The following is a 21,496-nucleotide window of genomic DNA, read 5'->3' on the forward strand; positions in this document are numbered from 1 at the left end:
CAGCTTGGCTTTGCTTGCTCTAAAGTGCTGTCCAAGGCCATTCTGAAACTGTCGCTGAGAACAGTTGGGAGCCCTGTGGTCTCTCCTGGGCGCTGGTTAAGCTGGGTGCATTGTTCCTGCTCCGCCTTCCTGTGTCCTGCCTGCTCGGGCACCACGGTCTCCCTGCTCATGGGCCCCGTGCGCGAGCGGCGCTGCCTCCTGTCCGCGGGGCTGCCAAACCCTTTTTGGCAGAGAGCTGTCACGTCTCCTCTCTGTCACTGGGTTGGATGTGAGCAGTCTGGAGGTGCTGTATTTGACCTCTGCTTTTGAGTTGCCTTTGATCTTGCACTTCTTGATCTTCTGAGAGGTTTTTGTGTATATGAAGATATTCATGTGAAACAAAAAAGGGAGGTGTCCGTCTCTCCCCATTCACGCCTCGGAGAGCTCTCCCTTCCCTTGCGTAACCTGCTGCAGTCGGAGGCCCTGTACCTCTCCCTGGCTCCGTTATCAGGCCAAGCATGTCACATCAAATACTGAAGGAATTTTGAGATAATCATTTGTCTGTCTTTATCTGACTCAGGCTCAAAATAAATAAAAGTTAGAAATGCTTGTTATTTTCGAAAACGCTTACATAAAGCAAGATGACTGGCTTGCGGGCAGCCTCCCTGTGTGTGAAGCTCTTAGTAACTATGCTGGAAGTTGCACACGTGCTCTCTGCGGGGCCTGCTTAATTGGTACTACTTGCTGCACAAGTGCCTGGGTAAATATTTATGGAGTAAGAGCCAGTGAGAGTGCTGTAACCATGGAAAGCAAAGCTTTTTTTTAATAGCTATTTAAAAAAAAGAAAAGTAGCTGTATAGTACTTGGCAGAAAGTGTTTTTTTTTTTCTTTTCTAGAGGGCTTCTATTGCAGCTTTTTCCTTTAAACTTCAAGACAAATTGTACAATTAATTATGTGGGCTTTTCAATTAGTTGTGCTTAAATCTGGAAGTGTAATAACTGCAAAAATGAAAAATCTCAATTTAGTTATCCACACTTGGGGCAAAAAATCTTTTTTTTTTTTTTTTAGTTTTATTATATTCTGTCTTTCACAACCTTACTTTTAAACAATTCTTAAAATAACTTGTTATATACTGTTACAGGTATTTAACTGTGTCTGCAGAAAATTCCAATGATAACAGAACAGGCTCCAATGCGGATAAAAGTGTGGTATGTCTAACTGATTTAAGTTTTATTATATTCTAGGAAAGAGTCTGCTCAGTAGATGAGTATCAAGTGTTGGAGTTCTAAATGTTTCAAATTGTTTCACTGTTTTGGGATATGGAAAATTGATACATTAATTATAACTGTTTAGTATGGCATCCCTATTGAAGCTGATTGAAAAAGCAGGGTTGAGTTCTTAATGAGACTTTGAAGTCTGTTTTCCCCAACTGGGATAATATAATCTGGGACTGCTGTGTTTTTTTTTTTTTTAATGGAACTGAAATTCCAGGTTTTTACCTTTAGTAATACCAGTGTTTGTGCAGGATTTTTACAGTGACATGTATCCTAGGCATCCACCAGCTTTGTGACAAGCAAGGGAGTCTGCACACGAGTGTGACAGAGCGCTTGGGCTTTCCAGCAACCCTCTGGCGTAATGAATCCCCCATGAGCTATAAGGGGACCATAGAAGGATTAGAAATGGGAGTTCTACTCTTTTTCATATATAATAGCCCAAATTTGGGTATCCTGCTCTCTTCCCAGAAAGCCCTACAGGCCCCTGGGCACTGGGGCACTGAGGATGTGCACTTATATGGCGGGTCACCTAGCAAGTGCCCCGGGGTACTCTGGAGCTCTGTCAGTTACTGCCTCCTGAGCTGCTTGGAGTCAGGCTGTCAGGATGGTAAACGGAGGCGCGGGAAACAGGGCCTGCTCGGATTCTGTATGAGCTCCGACGTGAATTAGCCTGTTTCTGTGGAATGGGTTGGTATTGAACAAATTGGCATTCTTCCCAGTAGAAACTTTGACTGTGACTTGCCCCGTTAGTATATTGCTCTATTGTTTTCCATTTAGAGTAGAAGACAAGCAGATATCAGTATCTGTTGTTTCATAAAAGCTTGTAATATAAAGGTTTTAATGAGGTTTTCTAGTATTGCTGCTAGAAAATGTATTTATTTATTTTTAACTCTTCCATATTTTTTAAAAAAATTATCAGCATTTAAAAATATCAGGCCAAAATTTCAAATGTTTTTGGATACTTAAAGCTGCGTACTGGCCTTTGGTGGACTTCTAAGATAATTGCTAAACAGATTTGGCAGAAGAAGTGGGATATAGGCACTTTCATGCAGTTAGGCAAATATCTCAAGAGTCTGTATTGTCAAGTGTGTTTGAATGTCTTGTCATTTTAATTAATTGGGGAGGCGAAGCTCTGAAAGGATATGGGTGATATTGAGAGCTAAAAATAAATATTAAGGCTTTAATACAAGGAATTTTTACTCCATGCTTCCTTCTCAGCTGCTTTTTTTTTTTTTTTTTTTTTTTTTTCATTTCATGCTGCAATGAACATGGAAACTTTGACACATGGTTAGCAATTAATTATTATGGAAATATAACACAAGATCCTGCCCAGGCTGTCTGCAGTTTGCATGGGGCTGAGCATCTTTTGGGGAGGGTGTGAGTGCCAGAAATTTCCAAGAAATTCATTGGGTTTTGCAAGTGTGTAAAACTTCACAGAATTGGACCTTAAAGATGGGGAAAATGCAATTCGATACCCTTCAACCAAGTTTCAAATCTGTTTGAAGATCTGATTATTTACTTTGATTTAGACCTACCACAAACTCCTGTAAGCAGTGCAGGTACTAAGGAGGAGGAGAGTCAGAAATTTTCTGCAGCGAATCTTCATTGTTGAGTATAGAAAACCAGATGCAAACTGTGGTAGTAAAGAGGGATGACAGTTTCAGAGTGTGTTGTGTGATGGTGGTGTTTTCTGTTGCCTCCTCTGCTGTAGGCAGGCTTTTCCATATTCCCTCTCCCACCCTCCAAATGGAAACTGAGAACAAACTCAAATAGAAAGGGATTTTTTTTATATGGCCTGTTAATTGTAGCACAGGATTTTCTTGGGTTATTTTTTAAGCTGTTGAGATCAGATTGTGCAAAAATGTCCCTGGAAGCATAATTTGGCTACCCAGCATGTGGCCAGGGGCCCTTTGGGGTGTGGTGCTCTGCAGGCTTCCAGAGACAAAAGGAAGCAAGCGGAGGTGAGGGGGGTTGTGCGAAGACACCTCTGCTGCCAGATGGCATTATGGACCTCCTCCTTATCCCTCCCATTTAGCTGCTTCGCACAGCATGTCTGGAAGGGCTGTGAGATGAGCAACCAAGAAATGGGAGAGCAGTTATGTAGGAGGAGCTTCTCCTTCACGTTTGTGCGTAGACTTGGTCCTTTGTTAGCAAAGTGAGAGGTAGCCTTCAAATAGCCTTGCTTTGTTTCTTAGTTGTTCCTGACCGTGAACCGTTTTATGTACTAGTTCTCCTCTGCTTATCCTCAGAGTTTTTATTTAGAGCCCATGCCTGAGAGTTTTGACTACAACCGTTGTCTCTTTAAATGGCGTTGAGTAGTGAATTTACTGGAGCTATTTTGTTAGTGCTAAGCAGAAATACAGTATTTTCTTCTCTCAAAGTCTTGTGATAGTAAATATATATAATGGATAATAGTAAACAGATAAAATACTAAGTTTCTTTCAGCTAGTCAACAGTTGCTATTATCTCTGTTCCTCCTTTGGATACTTCAGAGCAGCTTAAAGAGAGTGAAGTAAAGAAGAAATGACAAAGGCTCCCTGTTCTTGAGGGCATCAAAATGCTTCATGCTTTTTCCTACTGAATAGGAGAAGAGAAATGGTTTAAAGTGTAGGAAGTAAGAAAAATGCTTGCCTGGAAGTAGGCAAAAAAATCTCACATACAGTTTTCTAATTTAATATGGATAAAGCATGCTTTAATACTTCTCCAAACACGGGATCTTAGAACCGAACAGAGAACTGTCCTTGTTGAGAACATACTTGCTCTTTCTATCAAGAAAAACGGGGTACAAGTGTAGGTTGTCTCCTTTTCATTATTCTAGTGTGTGGTTCTAGCTTCTGCTCTTGGCAGGAAAAGAAGGGAAGGAAGGGACAGATGAAGGCAGAACTGTTCTGTTGCTGTGCTCTCTGAGATGACTGTGCAAAAGAAATCAGACAGTAGTCAGAGTTTTTAAAGTTAGAACAAGCAGCAGGACAGAAAATGTCAAAACTACTTGAATATGTTACTTTGTAGATAACCTAGGTTGGGACTGTGATCTTCCTCTGTGCAGTTGCAGGAATGTTGAAGGAGATGTGGGAAATGAGGCTGAAATCATGACAAGAGTCAGAAAGTTTAACTAGCGAATCAACACAGGGTTGACTTAATGAGCTTCCTTAAAGTTAAAACCATCTGGTTAACTGAGGATTTTGTTGATGCTATGGAGTGAGATTATTGTGCCCAGAGATCCAGTGAAAGATATTTTGAGACTTTGTTTAAAAAAAAAAAAAATCTGAATTTATCTTGCTGGCAAACAACAATACTGTGCAGTAACATTCTGTATTAACATCTGAAACTTGTTACTGTTTTCAAAGTAATATCTGTTAAAAAAGAAAACAATAAAACTCAGACTAAATAGATACTAAGAGCTCTTTCCTTCCACTAGTAATTACTGACAGGCCTGGTTTTGCATCTGGGACTAGCTGGGAGCTTAAAGGCTCATTGGAAAATGTATATGGTTCATCGTGCTCGAAGAAGAGAAATTTTAAGGCTAATAAAAATATTTTATTATGTCTGTGCAATAATATCCTACTTCTGAAAATCCTCAAAATAAGGAGGACTTGACTTAGCTTAGCCCCATGAATTTCAATGGAAGTATTCATGACTGTAAAATTTGATGTGGGTTCATATTAATATATTTACATAATATTAAAGTTTTCTGTAATTAACTTTTAGAATATTTTGGGGGGAATATCACATTTTAATATGATAAGAATATAGATTTTAGATGCAAGTAGGCTGTGATAGTTGCACTGGGTATTTTGAATAACTTGTTTGTAATTCATAAATTTAATGCATGTTCTTTCTTGTACAAATATATACTTAAAGCTGGAAAATATGCAGAAGATGATCTATGACTTGGAAGAACAACTGCATAATGAAATGCAGTTGAAAGATGAAATGGAGCAAAAGTGCAGGTGAGACTTTGAACTTTAATTGTTTACATAATTTAAATACATCTAACACTTCAGCTAAGTATTAGGCTTTAGGGATTACCCGAATAACATTAACAGTACTGTAGTCCTCCAAGGCAGTTTTAGGAACAGGTTTAAATCATTCTAAAACAATATTTGAAAGGCTTTCTCGTGTATAGTATTAAGAAGATTCTTTGTTTTTATTGGCATCTGTGTAACACACACTTTCTGAGCTCTTAACCGTCTGAGTTTGCTTGCTGTCTCTGAATTCAGACCTTTTACTGGACTGAGGTACACAATGGGACATGCTGATTTTTGAAAACTGTAAAATACAGTGTGTACTGCATATTTTGGAATATTAAATTGACCTTCTCTGATTTATAGATGCACAGGACTTGAGATCTGCTTTTTTTCCTATGACTGATGCATAAGAGCAATGCTTTACTTTTTAAATACTCTGTCCTACCATGTTGAGGAAGTATCTACCTGAAAAATTGTTGACTATTCAATGCACACTTATGAACAAACAGTTGAGAATATTTTTTTTCTGATAATCATGGCATTTTTACTCGGGTTCATACAGACTAAATTCCTCTTCAGCAGCTGTTTTGATGAAGTAATATTGAAACTGATGTCCAAGCACAGCATTGTCTCCTTTGGTTTGTCATGCTGTGTACTGTAGCTGGTAAATTGGATATATTTCTATTAGCTACTACTTACTGTAGTGGGCAGGTATTATTGAGTCTGTTCTGGCTTTCTCTCTTTGAAGAGGGTTTGGTAGCTACAAAACCACAGTGCTGTAGTATCAGTGTCATGGCAGTCAACTGGATGAAACTGCTTTGGGGAGGTTTTGCTATGCACATTTACATTGATTTGACAAGGAGACTTTTAAATAAAATGTCTAATCCTTAGTACAGAAGTGTCTACTGTTCTGTATGAATGAACCATTTTAGATACTTGGGAAGCTCACAACGAAATGAGGGTTTTGTAGACCATTGCAAAATAACAGTTCACCAGGGGTATCCTAACTTTAGTGATATGTATACATATGTCATTTTTACACTTTCAGATTTAGGGACAAAATATGATACCTAAAGCTTTGTGTATATAATCTGTAGCAAAGTTGATTAATATTTAATAATGCATTTATAAACTATTTCCAATGTTTGACTGTTTTCTCAAATTTAAAATATTTGTAATAAAACAGTATTAGCTAAAATGTGAATGCATATTTTAGTAATAGTCCCAAATTATCTAACTAACAAAACACTCATTTACAATATATCCTCCTTGTAAACTACTAAATGATCTATTATTTTTAGAACTTCAAACATAAAGCTGGACAAGATAATGAAAGAACTGGATGAAGAGGTAATATTTTTCTTGTTGAACTCTTCTTGTGTGAGTAAAGAGTATAGACAGTACTCATAATTCAAGGCACTTGTTCTGTGACTTAAAAAATTGTTCTCAATTTATATTTGAGACCAAGCTATCACATTTCGAAATTTCCTATTAACTATATTTTTTTGGTGGTAAACATTTTCAGAAACATTGTTTGCTTCAAAGTACACATAGCTTTCTATGGAGTTTTCATGCTATCGGTTAATACACAATTGAATCATTTATAACTATACTAACTTTTCTAGGAGTTTTAAAAATGTGTAATGTAGAATTGTCAAAAGCCATCTTTTCTGCAAATGTTTTCAAGGGAGCTGGGAACTCATCCACGGAAAAGAGGCAACAGTGTTCTCATTAGAGCTAGTTGCATTGATACTAGTTTAGAGATCATTCTTTAAAATGTAAATAGCAAATGCTGATGCTTTTCATTTTAGGGAAATCAAAGAAAGAGCTTAGAAACAGCAGTGTCTCAGATTGAGAAGGAAAAGTTGGTATTACAACATAAAATAAATGATTACCAAAGAAAAATTGAACAAGAGAGTGAAAAAAGACGGAATGCAGAAAATGAAGGTAGGCCATGTTTTCCGAATGTTAGAACATGATTAATTGTATGATGCGATTTTAGGAAAAATTCACAGTTTTACACCTTAAATGCTAAACATGTTTAAAAGGGACCCTTTAAAATAATCAACACAGGAAAAATTTTCATTAGTTTACATTCTTCTTAAAACTCAAAATATTTTTATCTTTCTGTCAAATTCTGTTCTCTACAGTGTGTATATTGTTATTCTACAAGCATAGAGTTGACTGTTTTTTTATCTTTTAAAGATGGGAGGAGGCAGAAAAAAAGCCTACAGAAGACTTGTTAAAGGAATTGGTGTTTAAACATGTTTTTGTTTTGATATGCAACATTAATAATATGATTTTTCTACAGTGGCCACCCTGAAAGATCAGCTAGAAGACTCAAAAAAAATTAACCAGCAAGTGGCAAATGAGAAGGTGACACAATTACAGAAACAAGTATGTTGTTTCTTTTCATTGACCTTGTTTTTTCATAGATTTGAAATGCACTGTTGAGCATTCAGGTACAACAGAATTGGTCTAGATATTTTTTATGTTTGAGAATCTTGTCTATTTTATTTCAACAGCTAGAAGAATCCAATGATTTGCAAAGGTCAGAGGCAGAAGCAGCAGCAAGACTGAGAAAAAAAAACACGGAATTGACCAAGTCGTTAAGTCAGGTAGAAACCCAGAACAGAGACCTTCAGGAAAGGTGCAGAGGTCTAGAAAACACAAAACTGCAGGTAGAGAAAGATTTTTATCAACTTCAAGCAGCTTTGGAATCAGAACGGAGGGACAGAAGTCATGGATCTGAAATGATTGGAGAGCTACAGGGTAATCCTTCTGTATTTATACTTTAATAATCGTATTTTAATTGCAAAAGTACAGTTACATGAAGTCAGGAAAGCCAGCCTGTAAACTGTGTGTGGCTCACTAGAACAGGTCCTGAAGATTAGAGCTAATTGTGCCCGAGTGGCCCTGGGGAACGAGAGTATCAAAGAGCAAGTTGTGGAAACCACCTGTTGTGAGTCTGTGGGGATGCCCTGACCTGAGGCCTGTGATACAAAAATAGAAAAAGTGGCATAGTGTTACCAAAGAGACAACACTGCTTCTCATTGCCACAGTGCACAGGGCACTATAAACAGATGTATTGGACAATTATGATAGGTATATTTTTACATTTTACTGTTTCAGTCAGTAATGATATAGTAGTCAGTGTAATATAAAGTCATCCAAAAATTTTTGGTGTGTGTTTACTTATTTTGAAGGAACTGATGCAAATTCTTCAGTCTAGAAATACGTAATATTACTTTGTATTTAGTATAAAGTTTCAATTAGAAAAATAGCACTTAGGGTTCTGTGAAAGAGCATAGGGGGAAAAAGAATACTGCTTCTATCCATGTAATAGAATAGATTTCAGTCACAGGGGAATATATATTCCACGTGCACCTGTAGATTTATTTAAGATTGATTTTGTGTAATGTGCCTTGTATACATTTAGCACAATATTACTGTAGTTAATATCACAAAAAAAAAGTTTATTGCATGCTAAAGCAAAATTTAGATTTAAGAAATTTTGCATATCCCTGTTAGGATTGATAGGAGGCAAATAGTGTGCATTTGATTTTGTTTTCTGTGGACTATTTCTTATGGTGTGCATGATGAATGTCTGAAAAAATTATTTTCCTTTACAATGTACAGACTTCACATGTGATTTTTTTAAAGATAAATTTATCTTAGGCGCCCAGAAAAAATGTAATAATAATACTTTTTTTAAAAAGTACTGTAAATATAAATAAATAATAGAAATAAGCTACTGATGAAAGTCCAATAACTAATTTTTTTTATGGCAGTTCGGATTACAACTTTACAAGAAGAAGTAAAAAACCTTAAAAATAATCTTGAAAGAGTGGAAGCAGAAAGAAAACAAGCACAGGATATGCTCAATCATTCAGAAAAGGTATGGCAAAATGTTCTCATGAGTTTTTTTTTTTAATCTCATCAGATAGTATTTACTAAGGTGTAAGTCTGATATTCTTCCTCTAATCCATGAATGAACTAGGCTTGAATGAGCTAATGAACTATTTTAAGATTCCATTGGGACAGTAGGACCTCAGATGGTTCTTTCCTGTTGCTTTGGGGGCAGAATTCATGTCTATCATTTGCTATCGCTGACTCTTCTGCTAGTAAGCAGTTATTTTTATTCTGCTTGCCCAATTACCACTACAGGGACTTGCTTGCTGAAGTTCATTGAAATTAAGGTTTTAAAGCCAAAAAGGTAAATTTCTGGTCTTACTGGATTTTTGTTTGGTTGAGTCAGTGCCAAACTTTTGTGCTGAGCCATTTGAATTTTGTTCCTTCTTTTCTGAAGAATGACAGAAATGTGTTCCCCTACCATCTCCGATCTCACCAAGGTGACAGAACAAGCAAAGAAGTCTAGAAAGTCCTGCACTGTTTTCCCAAACAGGCTGCGCATTTAGTCTTACATTTCGAGGTTAGGTAAAGCTTTGCTGTGCTGGTTGGTCCATCCCAAATAAACAGAAGATATGTTTTCTTATGAGGGAAGATGCTAGCAGTATCTTTCATGGAGGAATGTGAAGCAGTCCCTGTCCATGCTTGATGAGTTACTGTTGGTTTGGATTCCCAGCCGTGAAGTAACTGAATTAGATGCAGGTAACGGGAACAAAAATGAGATAATCTTCTCTGCCAATGCTTCTGTGTTCTGTTACTTTTCTCTGTGCTCTACTGCTGTCCATGGTATAGCTGACACTTCATGTAGGTGACCACCGATGAGAACAATACTACAGAAATGATCTTTATGCAATAGAATATCCTGCTTTTTATTCAGATTGAGAAGTTTGTTTGCATATGTATTTATAGACTACTGAATGCAATTAATGAAGTTTTCCCCAGAACTTTGAATGCAAGTTTTATCTGTTGTTTTTATTTCTAAACACATAGATAACATAGACAACTTCTTCATAGCAAAAAAATGAGCACCAAAAATGGAGAGAAAAAGAAATGTGGTGCCCTTAGGTATTTTGGAAGTATTATTGAAACCTTGTAATATTATTTTCTATTCTTAGGAAAAGAATAATTTAGAGATAGATTTGAACTACAAACTGAAATCATTGCAAGACCGGTTAGAACAGGAGGTAAATGAACACAAAGTGACTAAAGCTCGGTTAACTGACAAACATCAATCAATGGAGGAGGCAAAATCAGTTGCCATGTGTGGTAAGTGCTTCTTGAACATTTCGGGTTCTGGTATAAATACATAGTTAATGTTTATTAATTATATTAAAATGTATTTCAATGTACGACTCTCATATAGCAATTTAATTCCTAACATGAAGAGAATGCACATCTATTCTAATTCTAAAACATAATGAAGGTTAAAATAATTTGATTTTGTTCATAAAATCAAAATGTTTTGTAACATTTTGAATAATTATTGCATATGCAATAAGTAAACTTGCCCTAGATTCTAAAATTCTATTGACTCTAAGGTCTGGTGAATGCTAAGTAGAATTGGAAGAGGGTGTTACCAAAACAGATGTCTTGGATTATGTTCCTTCCTGTGTAACTGCATTAAAAATACTGGTGGTGTTAGGCACTGTGCATATAGACTTGTCTGAAATCAATGTGACAGGGTGGGCAGTGACTTGTCTGAAGCAGTGCAGTTTTTTCTATAAGATACCCAGGAATTGCAGATATGTCATGCTGTCTCAGGCGAACAGAGTCCTCTTTGGAGAGGTCATTGGTCCTTGCATGTGCAGTTAGTTTGTAGTTTCTCACAGAGCTGATACAAGTTGTTGCACTTCTTTCCCTCTATTGTCCGTTCATGGAAATCAGGCTTTCCTTACAGGCAATACTTCGTAATAATTATTTTAAGAATGCATATCTGTTTTTTCCACTATTAATCTTTGAGTTATCATGATAGTATTCCAGTGTTTTGAATTCGGATCAGAATTAATAGTTCTGCTTAAGTGCTTGTTGCAACAATACTAGAAAATTTTTGCCCAGTAATCAATTCATCTGGCAGCCAAAGAACCTAAAGAGCTGAACAAAAGTGTCTGGAAAGTATTTGGGTATTTAAGACTGTTTAGGAAGACATTCTTGTGGATGCTATTTTTTTTTTAATTCTATTCAGAAATGGAAAAAAAAGTAAAGGAAGAACGGGCAGCAAGAGAAAAGGCAGAAAATCGAATAGTTCAGGCTGAAAAACACTGTTCCATGCTGGACTTTGACCTGAAGCAATCTCAGCAGAAACTGGAACACCTCCTTGAGCAGAAGGAGAGACTGGAAGATGAAGTAAGCAAAATGTTCATCACTGACAATTTTCTGTATAAAGAAAATAAGAAATGATAGTCACATTGTGAACTTAACTTTCTAATTTTCATACATTGACTGAAGTCTGTGTTTAGTGTACTTCTCAGTATAACTGAGGACAGTATTGGGCCTAAATGGTGTAAGGCAATTTCCATTTGTTACTTAGCTTTTGGATGCGCTAAATATTTCAGCTCTTAACACACACTCATCCCCCCCCCCCTTTTTTTTTTTTGTGGTGGGGGAGAGCTGGGGGATGGGAAGAGAGGGGAGAGATGTAAACAGAAGGAACTTCTTTATCAACAAAATGGTCCCGAAGTGGAGCTGCCCAAAGCTTATGCCTGTAAATAAGGAAGTGTTTATGGAATGACGTTAATGGATCAGTTCTTGTGCCCTAGAGAAGTCAGCCTGCTGGGGTGCTTCTCTGAGGCGCCTGTACACTAATGCCTAAGCACAGGAACCAAACAGGAGGAGTTAGGCTTCTGCATTCGGTTACAGGAGTACATTTTCACTGGGGTTGTGGGGACATGGTAGGGTTGTTCACAGGGCTGGAGGGCTGACTTGGCTGCATTCAGGCTCTTTAGAAGGAACAGGCTGGGAAGGTGAGGAGGGAGAGCAGCCATTCATTTGAAAGAGCAACTGGAATGCTTGGAGCAGCCCAGTATGAGGGTGATGTGGTGGGTGTCTGCTGTCTTATCCACTCTGGTACCTGGCAACTGAGCAGAGCACAAGCAATCCCAGAAGTTTCTGGAGAGCATTGATGACCATTTCCTAATACTGCTGATAAGGAGTCAGCGTGGAGAAGCTTTTGGCCTCATAGTTACAGACAGGGAAGTACTGGTGGGGGCAGCCTTGGCTCTAGCAAGCACAAGACAGTGGAGTTCATGGTCCTGCAAGGAGAAGCAGAGCAAAAAGCAAGATCACAACCCAGGATTTCAGGAGAGCAGATACTGGCCTATTTAGGGATCTACTTGGAAGAATTCCCTGGAGTATGGCCTTAAGGAAAGAGGAGTCCAAGAGAGCTGATATGCAGGAATCTAAGCTCAAAAACGGTCCATCCCAACAAGTAGGAAATGAAGCAAAGGCAGCAAGAGGCTTACTTGGGCAAACAAGTAGAACATAAGAAGTATGACTCAAGTTGAACACAAAAACGAAGCATAGAAGGAGGTAGAAGCAGACCATGTGACCCACAAGAAATACAGAGACCCCATAGGAGCATGCAGGCACGGGGTTATGCACAGTTAGGAGGGCTGCAGTGCCCCTGGAGGTGATAATGAGAAGACACATGAAAGGCAACAAGAAAAGGCAGAGGTACTGAATGCCTTTTTCATCTCAGTCTTTACTAGTAACACTGGTTTTCAGGCATCCCAAGCTCCCAAGACTGGAGGAGCAGTCTGGAGCAATGAAGACCTCCCTTGGTGGAGAAGGACCAAGTTAGGAAACACTTACACCACCTGGACATATACAAGCCTGTGGGCTCTGGTGGGCTGTGCCCCTGTGTGCTGAGGGAGCTGTCCAGTGCCACTATGAAGCCACTCTTGATAGTTTTTGAAAGATCCTGGTAGTTGGTAGAGATTCCCAATGACTGTGAGAGCAAATGTCACCCATCTCTAAGAAGAGCAGGAAGGAGAGTCTGGGGAACTACAGGCCAGTCAGCCTTGCCTTGATTCCTGAGAAGGTAATGGAGCAGCTACTCCTGGACGGTATATCTAGCCACATGAAAGGCAGGAATGTGATTGGGAGTAGTGCGGATTTGCAAAGGGGAAATAGTGTTTAACCAACTGGATAGCCCTCTGTGATGAGGTGACTGACTGGCTGGGTGAGAGGAGAGCAGTGGATGTTGTTTACTTTGACTTTAATAACTTTTTGACACTGTCTCCCATAATATTCTTGGAGATAAGCTGATGAAATATAGGTTAGATAAGGAGCCAGTGAGTTGAATTGAAAACTGGCTGAAGTGCCAGGCTTGGAGGGTTGTGCTCAGCAGCGTGAAGTCCAACTGGAGTGTGGCCACTAGGGCTGGCCCCCAGGGTCAGTACTGCGGCCAGTGCAGGTGGACATCGTAATGACCTGGGTTGTGAGACCGAATGCACCTCAGCAAGCTCTCAGGTGATGAGAAACATGGAGGAGTAGCTGATCCTCCCAAGGGCTGTGCTGCCAGTTGGAAGGACTTGCACAGGCTGGAGAATTGGGTTGACAGGAACACCGTGAAGTTCAGCAAAGTGAGAAGCAGAGGAGGCCTAACCCCCTGTGCCAGTCCAGGCTGACCTCCTGAGAGCAGTGTTGACTTGGCAGGCGACAAGAACCAATGCACCCACGAGACAAAGAAGAGCAAGCGTGTCTAGAGCTGTGTTAGGAAGAGCAGTGCCAGCAGGTCAAGGGAGCCTTTCCCCTCAGCTCCAAACTAGTGAGCCCACATCTGGAATGCTGTGTGTGGTGCCGGGCTCCCGGTTGCAGAGAGAGGCATTGACGGACTGCAGCAAGCCTGACGAAGGCCCGCGGAGATGATTATGGGCTTGGAGCATCTCTCATGTGCCAAGAGGCTAGGAGAGCTGGGACTGTTCAGCCTGGATAAGGGAAGGCTCAGCAGGGAATCTTATCAGATTCCTGATAAATACCTGATGAGGGGGTGAAAGAGGATGCTCTCCTCTCGGTGACGCCCAGCGGCAGGGCAAGAATCAGTGGGCACGATAATTGCAACAAATTCTACTTGAACATAAGCACTCAGTGTGTTTATAGGTGAGGGTGATTTTGCCAGAGAAGTTGTGGAGGTTCCTTCCTTGGAAATACTGAAAAGGTGACTGGACATAGACCTGAGCAAGCAGCTGTAGCTGAATCTGACCCTGCTTGAGCAGGGGGGATGAATGAGATGATCTCTAGGGGTCCCTACCAACCCCAACTGTTGTGTGATTATGTGATAAGCAGGTAAAATAAAGCTGGGCTTTGAAATAAGAGGCTAAATACAGGCAAGCTTGGTCATCATGTGCTTGGGCATCATGGTCATCATCCCACTACCTTCTGTTAGGGCAGCAACTTTGAGAGATTATTTTACTAAAGTGTTTGAAGATTTATGAATGGTTTTGTGTTGCACAACGTGTGCTATTTGGGCAGTACTATTTGATATAAAATAATTCATATATGAAACACTTCCAACCACACACAGCTAGTTATTCAGCAATCTTTCCTAAACTGAAATCATTTTTCCTTTAGGTAAAAAATCTAACACTTCAACTAGAGCAAGAGACCAATAAGCGAATAATGGCACAGAACGAATTAAAGGCACAAGCTTTTGAAGCAGACAACTTGAAGGGATCTGAGAAGCAGCTGAAGCAGGAAATCAACACATTGTTGGAAGCAAAGAGATTACTGGAATTTGAGTTGGCCCAACTTGCGAAGTAAGTAAAAAACTAAAGTAAAATAGAAAATGCTTAATTATGCATGCAATTTTTTGTCCATTGCTATTCTTCACCAAAAAAAAAAAGTTCTTTAGTACAGAGGCATTTTTCCTAAAATAAAAGTATATTTTTAGCAGCATGTTATGATTTCTATATGTAGCCTTCAGTGTTGGAATATTTTTGCTGTGAGCTACAATATGGAACATTTCTTAGCTCTTGATTCTGTGTCAAGGCACATACACAACTTAATCTGAAGCTTGACTTCTTTTATGGATCAGTTGTGATCTATTTATTAATGTCATTTAGGAATTGTAGTGTTACTGAGTTTTGTGGATATTTATTTTTAAAAAAAAAACTATCTGGTCCTTTTTCTTAACTGAAGACAGCACTGTTTATCTTTTGTGCTTCCTTTGACTGAAAATAGGGCTCACTTCCCCATTTAGAGTACTACTTTCCTTCTACCGTTCATATTAGGAAGGTCATTGGGGCTTAATAAATTCAGCCAGAGTTTTAGAACAAAGTAAACTCAAAGTCTTCATGACTGGGTGCAAATACAAAATGTGGATAGGATGTTGATATGCTCTGAATGAAAACAGCTTGTCCTTGTCATTTGCTAATAGATGACTTTTTACATGTTTTCCTTCTTTATTCCTTTGAAGACAGTACAGGGGAAATGAAGGACAGATGCGTGAGCTTCAGGATCAGCTTGAAGCTGAGCAGTATTTTTCGGTAAGACTCACAAAGATTTGTGCAACAACTGCTACAGTTTGACATGGAATCATTAAGCAGTGAATGTTTTGACATTTGCACTTGAAAAATGTAAATAACAGTAACTTGGCATAATTCTGCAACTCACTAAATCCATCCAAGAAGAAAAGGTACAGAAAATTAGCGAACATGACTGCATTATTACAGAGAGTCTATCTGGTTGGTATGTTGCCTTTTTCACAAAGTCTTGTATTCTGAAGAATAACTCAATTGTTTAAATTATTCATCAGTTACTTACAACCTTGAGATTTTCTATCTCAAGGTTGTAAAAATGCACCTTGCTAACATAAGAGGGTGTTTGAAATTTGCTGCAATGTATTCCCTGCAGCAAGTGTATGCAAGAAGTATACATTCAGCAGCATTCCACCTCCTAGAAAGGTACTTTCTCAGTACCTGAGATCCTGAAGAGCAGAGACTAGCCTTATGCTGTAATGCATATAACAGAAATGTTTTTGTGGATGCAGTTTGATCTGTTGGGCTTGTGTTTTTAGAAGCAACAGTTTGTAATGCTCTATGATTCCATAACTTCAAATACATTTGTGAATATGCAGTGATTATAGCCATTTCAGTTTGGGAATATGCTTTTTATTTCAGCTCCTCTTTGGAGAGGGATTTTACTAAACTCCATGTCATTGTAATTTTATCATGCACACTTCAGACTTTTATGCATATTTCATTAAAAAAACTGTTAATGAAATCCAGAATATCATGTTCCATCTGGAATTTTCTGTTTTTTTTTTTTTTTTTCACAAGAATGTCATTTAAACAGGACACTTTCTTAACCTACCCTGAATATTTAGTAAAAGCATGGAAGATTAATTTACAGAAATACCAATATTGTTGTTAATATTTTATACTAATTTATATTATAACATAATATTATGTTAATAGTATGTAGTGATTAGAAACATAAATGGTTCATATAGATTAGACCTCTGTTGAATCAATTACTTGGACAAAATCAATCTCTACCCTTGTGGTCTAGAGAAAAGATGTTTGGGTACGAGCAGAATGCAGTAGATGGAAGTATGGGTCAGTATTAGACATCAGTCTAACACTGATGCCTCTGGAGGATGCAGGTTCACTCTCTTGTGTCCAAGACACCTGCCCAGTTGAGCCTCAGTGTTGTCTTTCCTTTTCTCGGCAGCTATATTTGTACAACTATATAGAAAACCAGAGTAGGGAACTGAAATCTAACCTGGTTACATCAGTTCCCTACAAGTGAGACTGGGAAGGAGCACCTAGGAGAAGCAGAAAGGAGGAAATTCCATCACAGACAGTACTGGCTTATGTCCGTTTGACATGTGCAAACGGACTGGAACCAAAATCTTGAAGAATTTTGGTATGGGTTTTTAATAATGATTTTTATGCTTTCTCTTACAGACACTTTACAAAACTCAGGTTAAGGAATTGAAAGAAGAAATTGATGAAAAAAATAAAGAAACTCAAAGAAAAATACAGGAATTGCAAAATGAAAGGTATGCCCAGATTATTTTTCAAGCAGAAATATCTTTTTCCATATGCTGTGGTCCCACTCATGAAGATTTTGAATCGTCTTTTAAAAATATTTAAATTTTTCCTAAAAATGCAAGTTTCAGAAGTATTCCATAACACTTTATAAAACAGTAAATAGTCAGTGTGTTTCTTATACTGACACACAAAAGATTGTAAAATAGCCTGGAACACACCTCCTCATGAGCATTAATCATATGTTAAATAGCTGGTAATGATAGGATTTATTATATTTTGGATTGCCCTATGTGCTATTTTATTTTACATTTTTATTCCTCAAAGGCATGAGGGTATATAACACCTGTTCTCCTGATTATTAGTGTGTTGTGATTGATTGAAATTTTAATTAAATTATAGTCAGTTTGCTGCTGTAGCTCATGCTTTGTAGACCTCAGAAGATGATAACAGAGCGTGCTGTTGTACAGGCTCTTACTGCTAAGAGCGTCACCTACAGCTTATGATTAATTATGCCCTAGAGAATGTGTGTGGGAAGGGAAACCTTGCCTGAGGAAGGGGTTCTCTGGGGTCCAGTTAGAAAGAAATTTCTAATGTTTAGGTCATTTATGTCAGTAATTTCCCATGTGGATTCTCTGATCTCTGCTGGTGGCTGGTTTTGCACTATAGCCTTTTGTTCAGAGAGCACATTAGTAAGGTCTCTCACCTCTACCTGTTTCACAAAATATTCAAATGTATAATATCTTTGGGATCTCCGTTCTTCTGTCAAATATGGTAGAAGATGGGCTGTGTGCCAGGAGGTTGGGAGACTTCTAGTGTAGGTACACAAACATAGAGCATGTAGCAAATCTTGTTTTCATAGGAAATGAAGGTAATGGTATTTCAGTGAATAATATAATCTGAATTTGTTAAATTTCCATGAAAAATTAAAATGTTTTATGTAGGGAAACATAAAATCTCATTATCTTTTTTTAACAGAGAAACACTCACTACCCAGTTGGATCTAGCTGAAACCAAAGCTGAGTCTGAACAGTTGGCACGAGCACTCCTTGAAGAACAATATTTTGAGCTGAGTCAGGAAAGCAAAAAAGCAGCATCAAGACATAGACAAGAAATGACTGACAAGGACAGCATCATAAGAAGGGTAAAATATTCTGCTGTACTAATATCTGCATACATTGTTTTAATGGAAACAACCTTTTTATTTTCTACCTTGTAAAGTCTTGTTGTGGACCTAAATCATGACTATTCTAGTACCTGAGTTGTGGACTCAGCGGAGTGCTTAAACATTTCAATCTCATCATTTGAACTCCTAAAGAAATAAAAAGACTTGCTGAGAATAAGGCCGAACTGAAATTCAAAACAATGTCTGAAATTCAGTTAATCAGCCCTCCCTGATTATTTCTTGTCTAGTCCAGTAGCTTTTAAAAATATTTGTAAATTTGCATAGCTGTGTGGAAGGTATTCTTACTGCAAAATAATCTTAACAGGGATAAGAAGTTTGAACATGTTGCTGTGCCTACTTCTCACACCCCCATCCCTCAGCCTCCCACTAAGCTTTAAAAAAGCAAACACAGTTTTTGAAGATCCTGTATAGGGTATCTGCTGATTATTGGTATCATGTTTAGAAATATGTCTCAACCAAAAGATTTCAAGCAACAAGCTACATTTAAAGTTGCTATCTAATTGATATTGTTTCTCTCATTTACAATCATCTGTGCAGATGCTGTGAAGAATCCTGGGGACAGTGCTCAAAGTTGTTTTTTGTTAGTAGTACAATGTATACTATATCTCCATGTTAATACGGTGGAGGTAACCTTTGTTACTGCAGTAGTAGTTTTCTCTTAGAAGCTTAAACTCCACAGAATGCTACAGTTTCTTAAGAAACTTTCACATATGTCCATACACAATCATTTATGTAGACTTCAAACAAAATTTTCATGGATGCAATTGTGTCTCTTTAATGTGTATCTGTAGAGTAGCTAGTAAATTGATCTCAACTGTCCTCAGGCAGCTAACATATTCAGAACTTAGTGACTTTCCTTTACGTTTTTTCAGTCAAACCTGTGTACATGTTCATGTATGTGAACTTCGACTGAGACCAAATCTAGTTTTCTTTTTATGCCAATTTATAACCATTTTTCATTATATATGACAGCTACTCAGCAGTAGGTTACATGGTATGAACATAACGCTAGTGAATGAAGGAGCTGTGTGCAGGACTTCTGCTAGGTGCCAGCTGCTGCTCTTTTCTGAACTCAACAGATGTGGTCTCTAGGTGTAGCACATATTTCAAAGTGTTGCTAAATTAATTGGAAAGTACCATGTTCAGTCACTGATAATCTATGTAATTTTGCTAAGTTGTACTTGTAATTATTTCCTGAATCTGGGAAAGTGTTGTTGTCTGTTTTGCAAAGAGCATTATAAGAAATCTTTCTGGAGCAGCTGTATTTTGAGCCTTTCTGTGAAGCAACAACAGATTATAAGTCAAGTACTTTCAAAATTCTGAAAGATAGATTTCTTGCATAAGAAATCTAAAGATAGTATTTTCTTGCATATAACCTAGGGATGACTTTCTTTGTATAAGGCTATTTTAGATTTAAGATTATTTAATAGTATTGCAAATACTTTTAGAATGTACAACAAGCTCATTTTAAAATACGTTTGCTTTCATTTAGCTGGAAGAAACTAACAACACGTTAACCAAAGATGTTGATTTAATAACAAAGGAAAATTCAGAGATTAATGAAAAAATAAAGAAACAGGAGGAAGGTATGTCATGTTTGGAGATCAAAATAATCTATTATAAAAGACAATTGAATTTTAAGCTTGTGTGGAAGAAAACAAAGTGGGAAATAGGTTGCTGAATGTCCCTCTCAGTATTCTGGCTGAGATGGTTGGGAAGAAAATATCATCAGTCATTGCCTTCTTTATTTTTCTTCGTTTCGAAAATGTATCTTCTCACCAAATTGCCCCTCTTTCTATGTCATTGCTTCCATTTCCCTGCTGTGCCTTCACTGCTGAAAGCAAAACTTCAGCTCTGCTAGGCAGGAAGTCTGAGCGAGCTGGCAGCTTTGAGCTGTTCTTGGTTATGGAGATTGTTACTTTAGGTATTTGGAAATTATTCATTGACTGGAGTTTCAGTGGAGGAATCCTTATAATTAAAATGCACAGTGTTTGCAACTCTGGGTATGAATCAGGAGTCTGGGGGTGTGATATCTGTGGTGTTGAATAATGGGCCTGGAGAGGGGGTGGAGAATTGAAAAAATATATATAAATAAAAAGTTTCTTGTTTAAAGAAGGCCTTTTACTTGTCCCCTCCTTGTGCCTGAATTAAGAATCTGTACTGATAGCAAGTCCAGTCATATCACTCTAATTCTGTGTTGCTACTCACTTAAACATTTTGATACTGTAAAAAATGCTTTCGGTAGTGCAAACTCCACGGAAAAGGGAGCAAAAAATTTAGAAAAAATCAGATAACAAAAATACTGATATTGGCTTTAGTATTTCATTTTGGTGCCTAAGATATCCTCTTGGTCATTTTTTGTCATTTCATTATTAATTATAGCAGCAACCCTTATGGTTGTTAACTGTATTTTGCACATTAAATGAAAAAGCAAGAATATGGAGGAAAAACTGCAATTGTAGAAGTGATTAAGCTTAGAAATATTTGCTTGCTCTAAAATGTCTTAGAAAGTTGAAAATTATTTTAACAGAATACAAAATGAAAAAAGAAGAGGAAATCAATAATATTAGAATGCATTATGAGAAGAGCATCAACACTGAAAGAACTCTGAAGACACAGGTATAACTATCTATGCAGTTTAATAAATGGATTAGTAATTAAATTACATGTCAGATATTTCCATTTTATTGTTTTTACCATAACTAGCACTTAATGCTTGTGAGATGAGTTTATGTTGATCATGATGTATAGGATGTAACCTGAATAAGGGCTGTTTAGATTGGTGAAAATTTTGCAAGGACTACATATATGTTTTCTCTAATAAATACATTTCTGTAGTGCTCTTCTGGGAGGTCTAAACTTTGTAAAGCTATTGACAGAAGTGATAGGAAAAGCTGGAAATTGGGGATGTTCTTTTCAGCTTTCTAATCTGTACTTTCTCCATTTGATATGGATATCAGTTTGATAGATTTAGAAACTACGAGGTACAGATGTTTAATATATTTGTGTTCAAACATTGTGATATTTTGCTGAAGTGGACATTAAACTTTCCCATTCTGTATGTGTGTGTATATCTTAAATATATCTATATCTGTATTTCTATATATATATATGTGTGTGTCTATGTAAAGATTTTTTGATCTAATGCTTGAGCTGGAGGAACTTGGAAGTTTTGTGTGTAACTTGCTTGTC

At 37.7% G+C, this 21,496-nt stretch overlaps 1 protein-coding gene across 1 annotated transcript in view; it reads left to right on the forward strand.

The window, feature by feature from the left end:
* ROCK1 (Rho associated coiled-coil containing protein kinase 1) overlaps positions 1-21,496 on the forward strand; it is a 73,789-nt gene that overhangs the window by 38,955 nt on the left and 13,338 nt on the right. Inside the window, exons 11-25 of the mRNA XM_088527237.1 lie at positions 1,121-1,187; positions 5,115-5,203; positions 6,523-6,571; positions 7,033-7,168; positions 7,533-7,618; positions 7,747-7,993; positions 9,013-9,119; positions 10,246-10,396; positions 11,313-11,473; positions 14,699-14,883; positions 15,543-15,612; positions 17,035-17,129; positions 18,097-18,262; positions 19,797-19,890; positions 20,835-20,923. Coding sequence (XP_088383363.1) covers positions 1,121-1,187; positions 5,115-5,203; positions 6,523-6,571; positions 7,033-7,168; positions 7,533-7,618; positions 7,747-7,993; positions 9,013-9,119; positions 10,246-10,396; positions 11,313-11,473; positions 14,699-14,883; positions 15,543-15,612; positions 17,035-17,129; positions 18,097-18,262; positions 19,797-19,890; positions 20,835-20,923 — 1,792 coding nt within the window. The remainder of the gene's footprint in view (positions 1-1,120; positions 1,188-5,114; positions 5,204-6,522; positions 6,572-7,032; positions 7,169-7,532; positions 7,619-7,746; positions 7,994-9,012; positions 9,120-10,245; positions 10,397-11,312; positions 11,474-14,698; positions 14,884-15,542; positions 15,613-17,034; positions 17,130-18,096; positions 18,263-19,796; positions 19,891-20,834; positions 20,924-21,496) is intronic.

Source organism: Tinamus guttatus, unplaced genomic scaffold (assembly GCF_059628265.1).
Source record: "Tinamus guttatus ecotype Peru unplaced genomic scaffold, ASM5962826v1 Tinamus_guttatus_pri_ptg000271l, whole genome shotgun sequence".
In the NCBI taxonomy this organism is placed as follows: Eukaryota; Metazoa; Chordata; class Aves; order Tinamiformes; family Tinamidae; genus Tinamus; species Tinamus guttatus.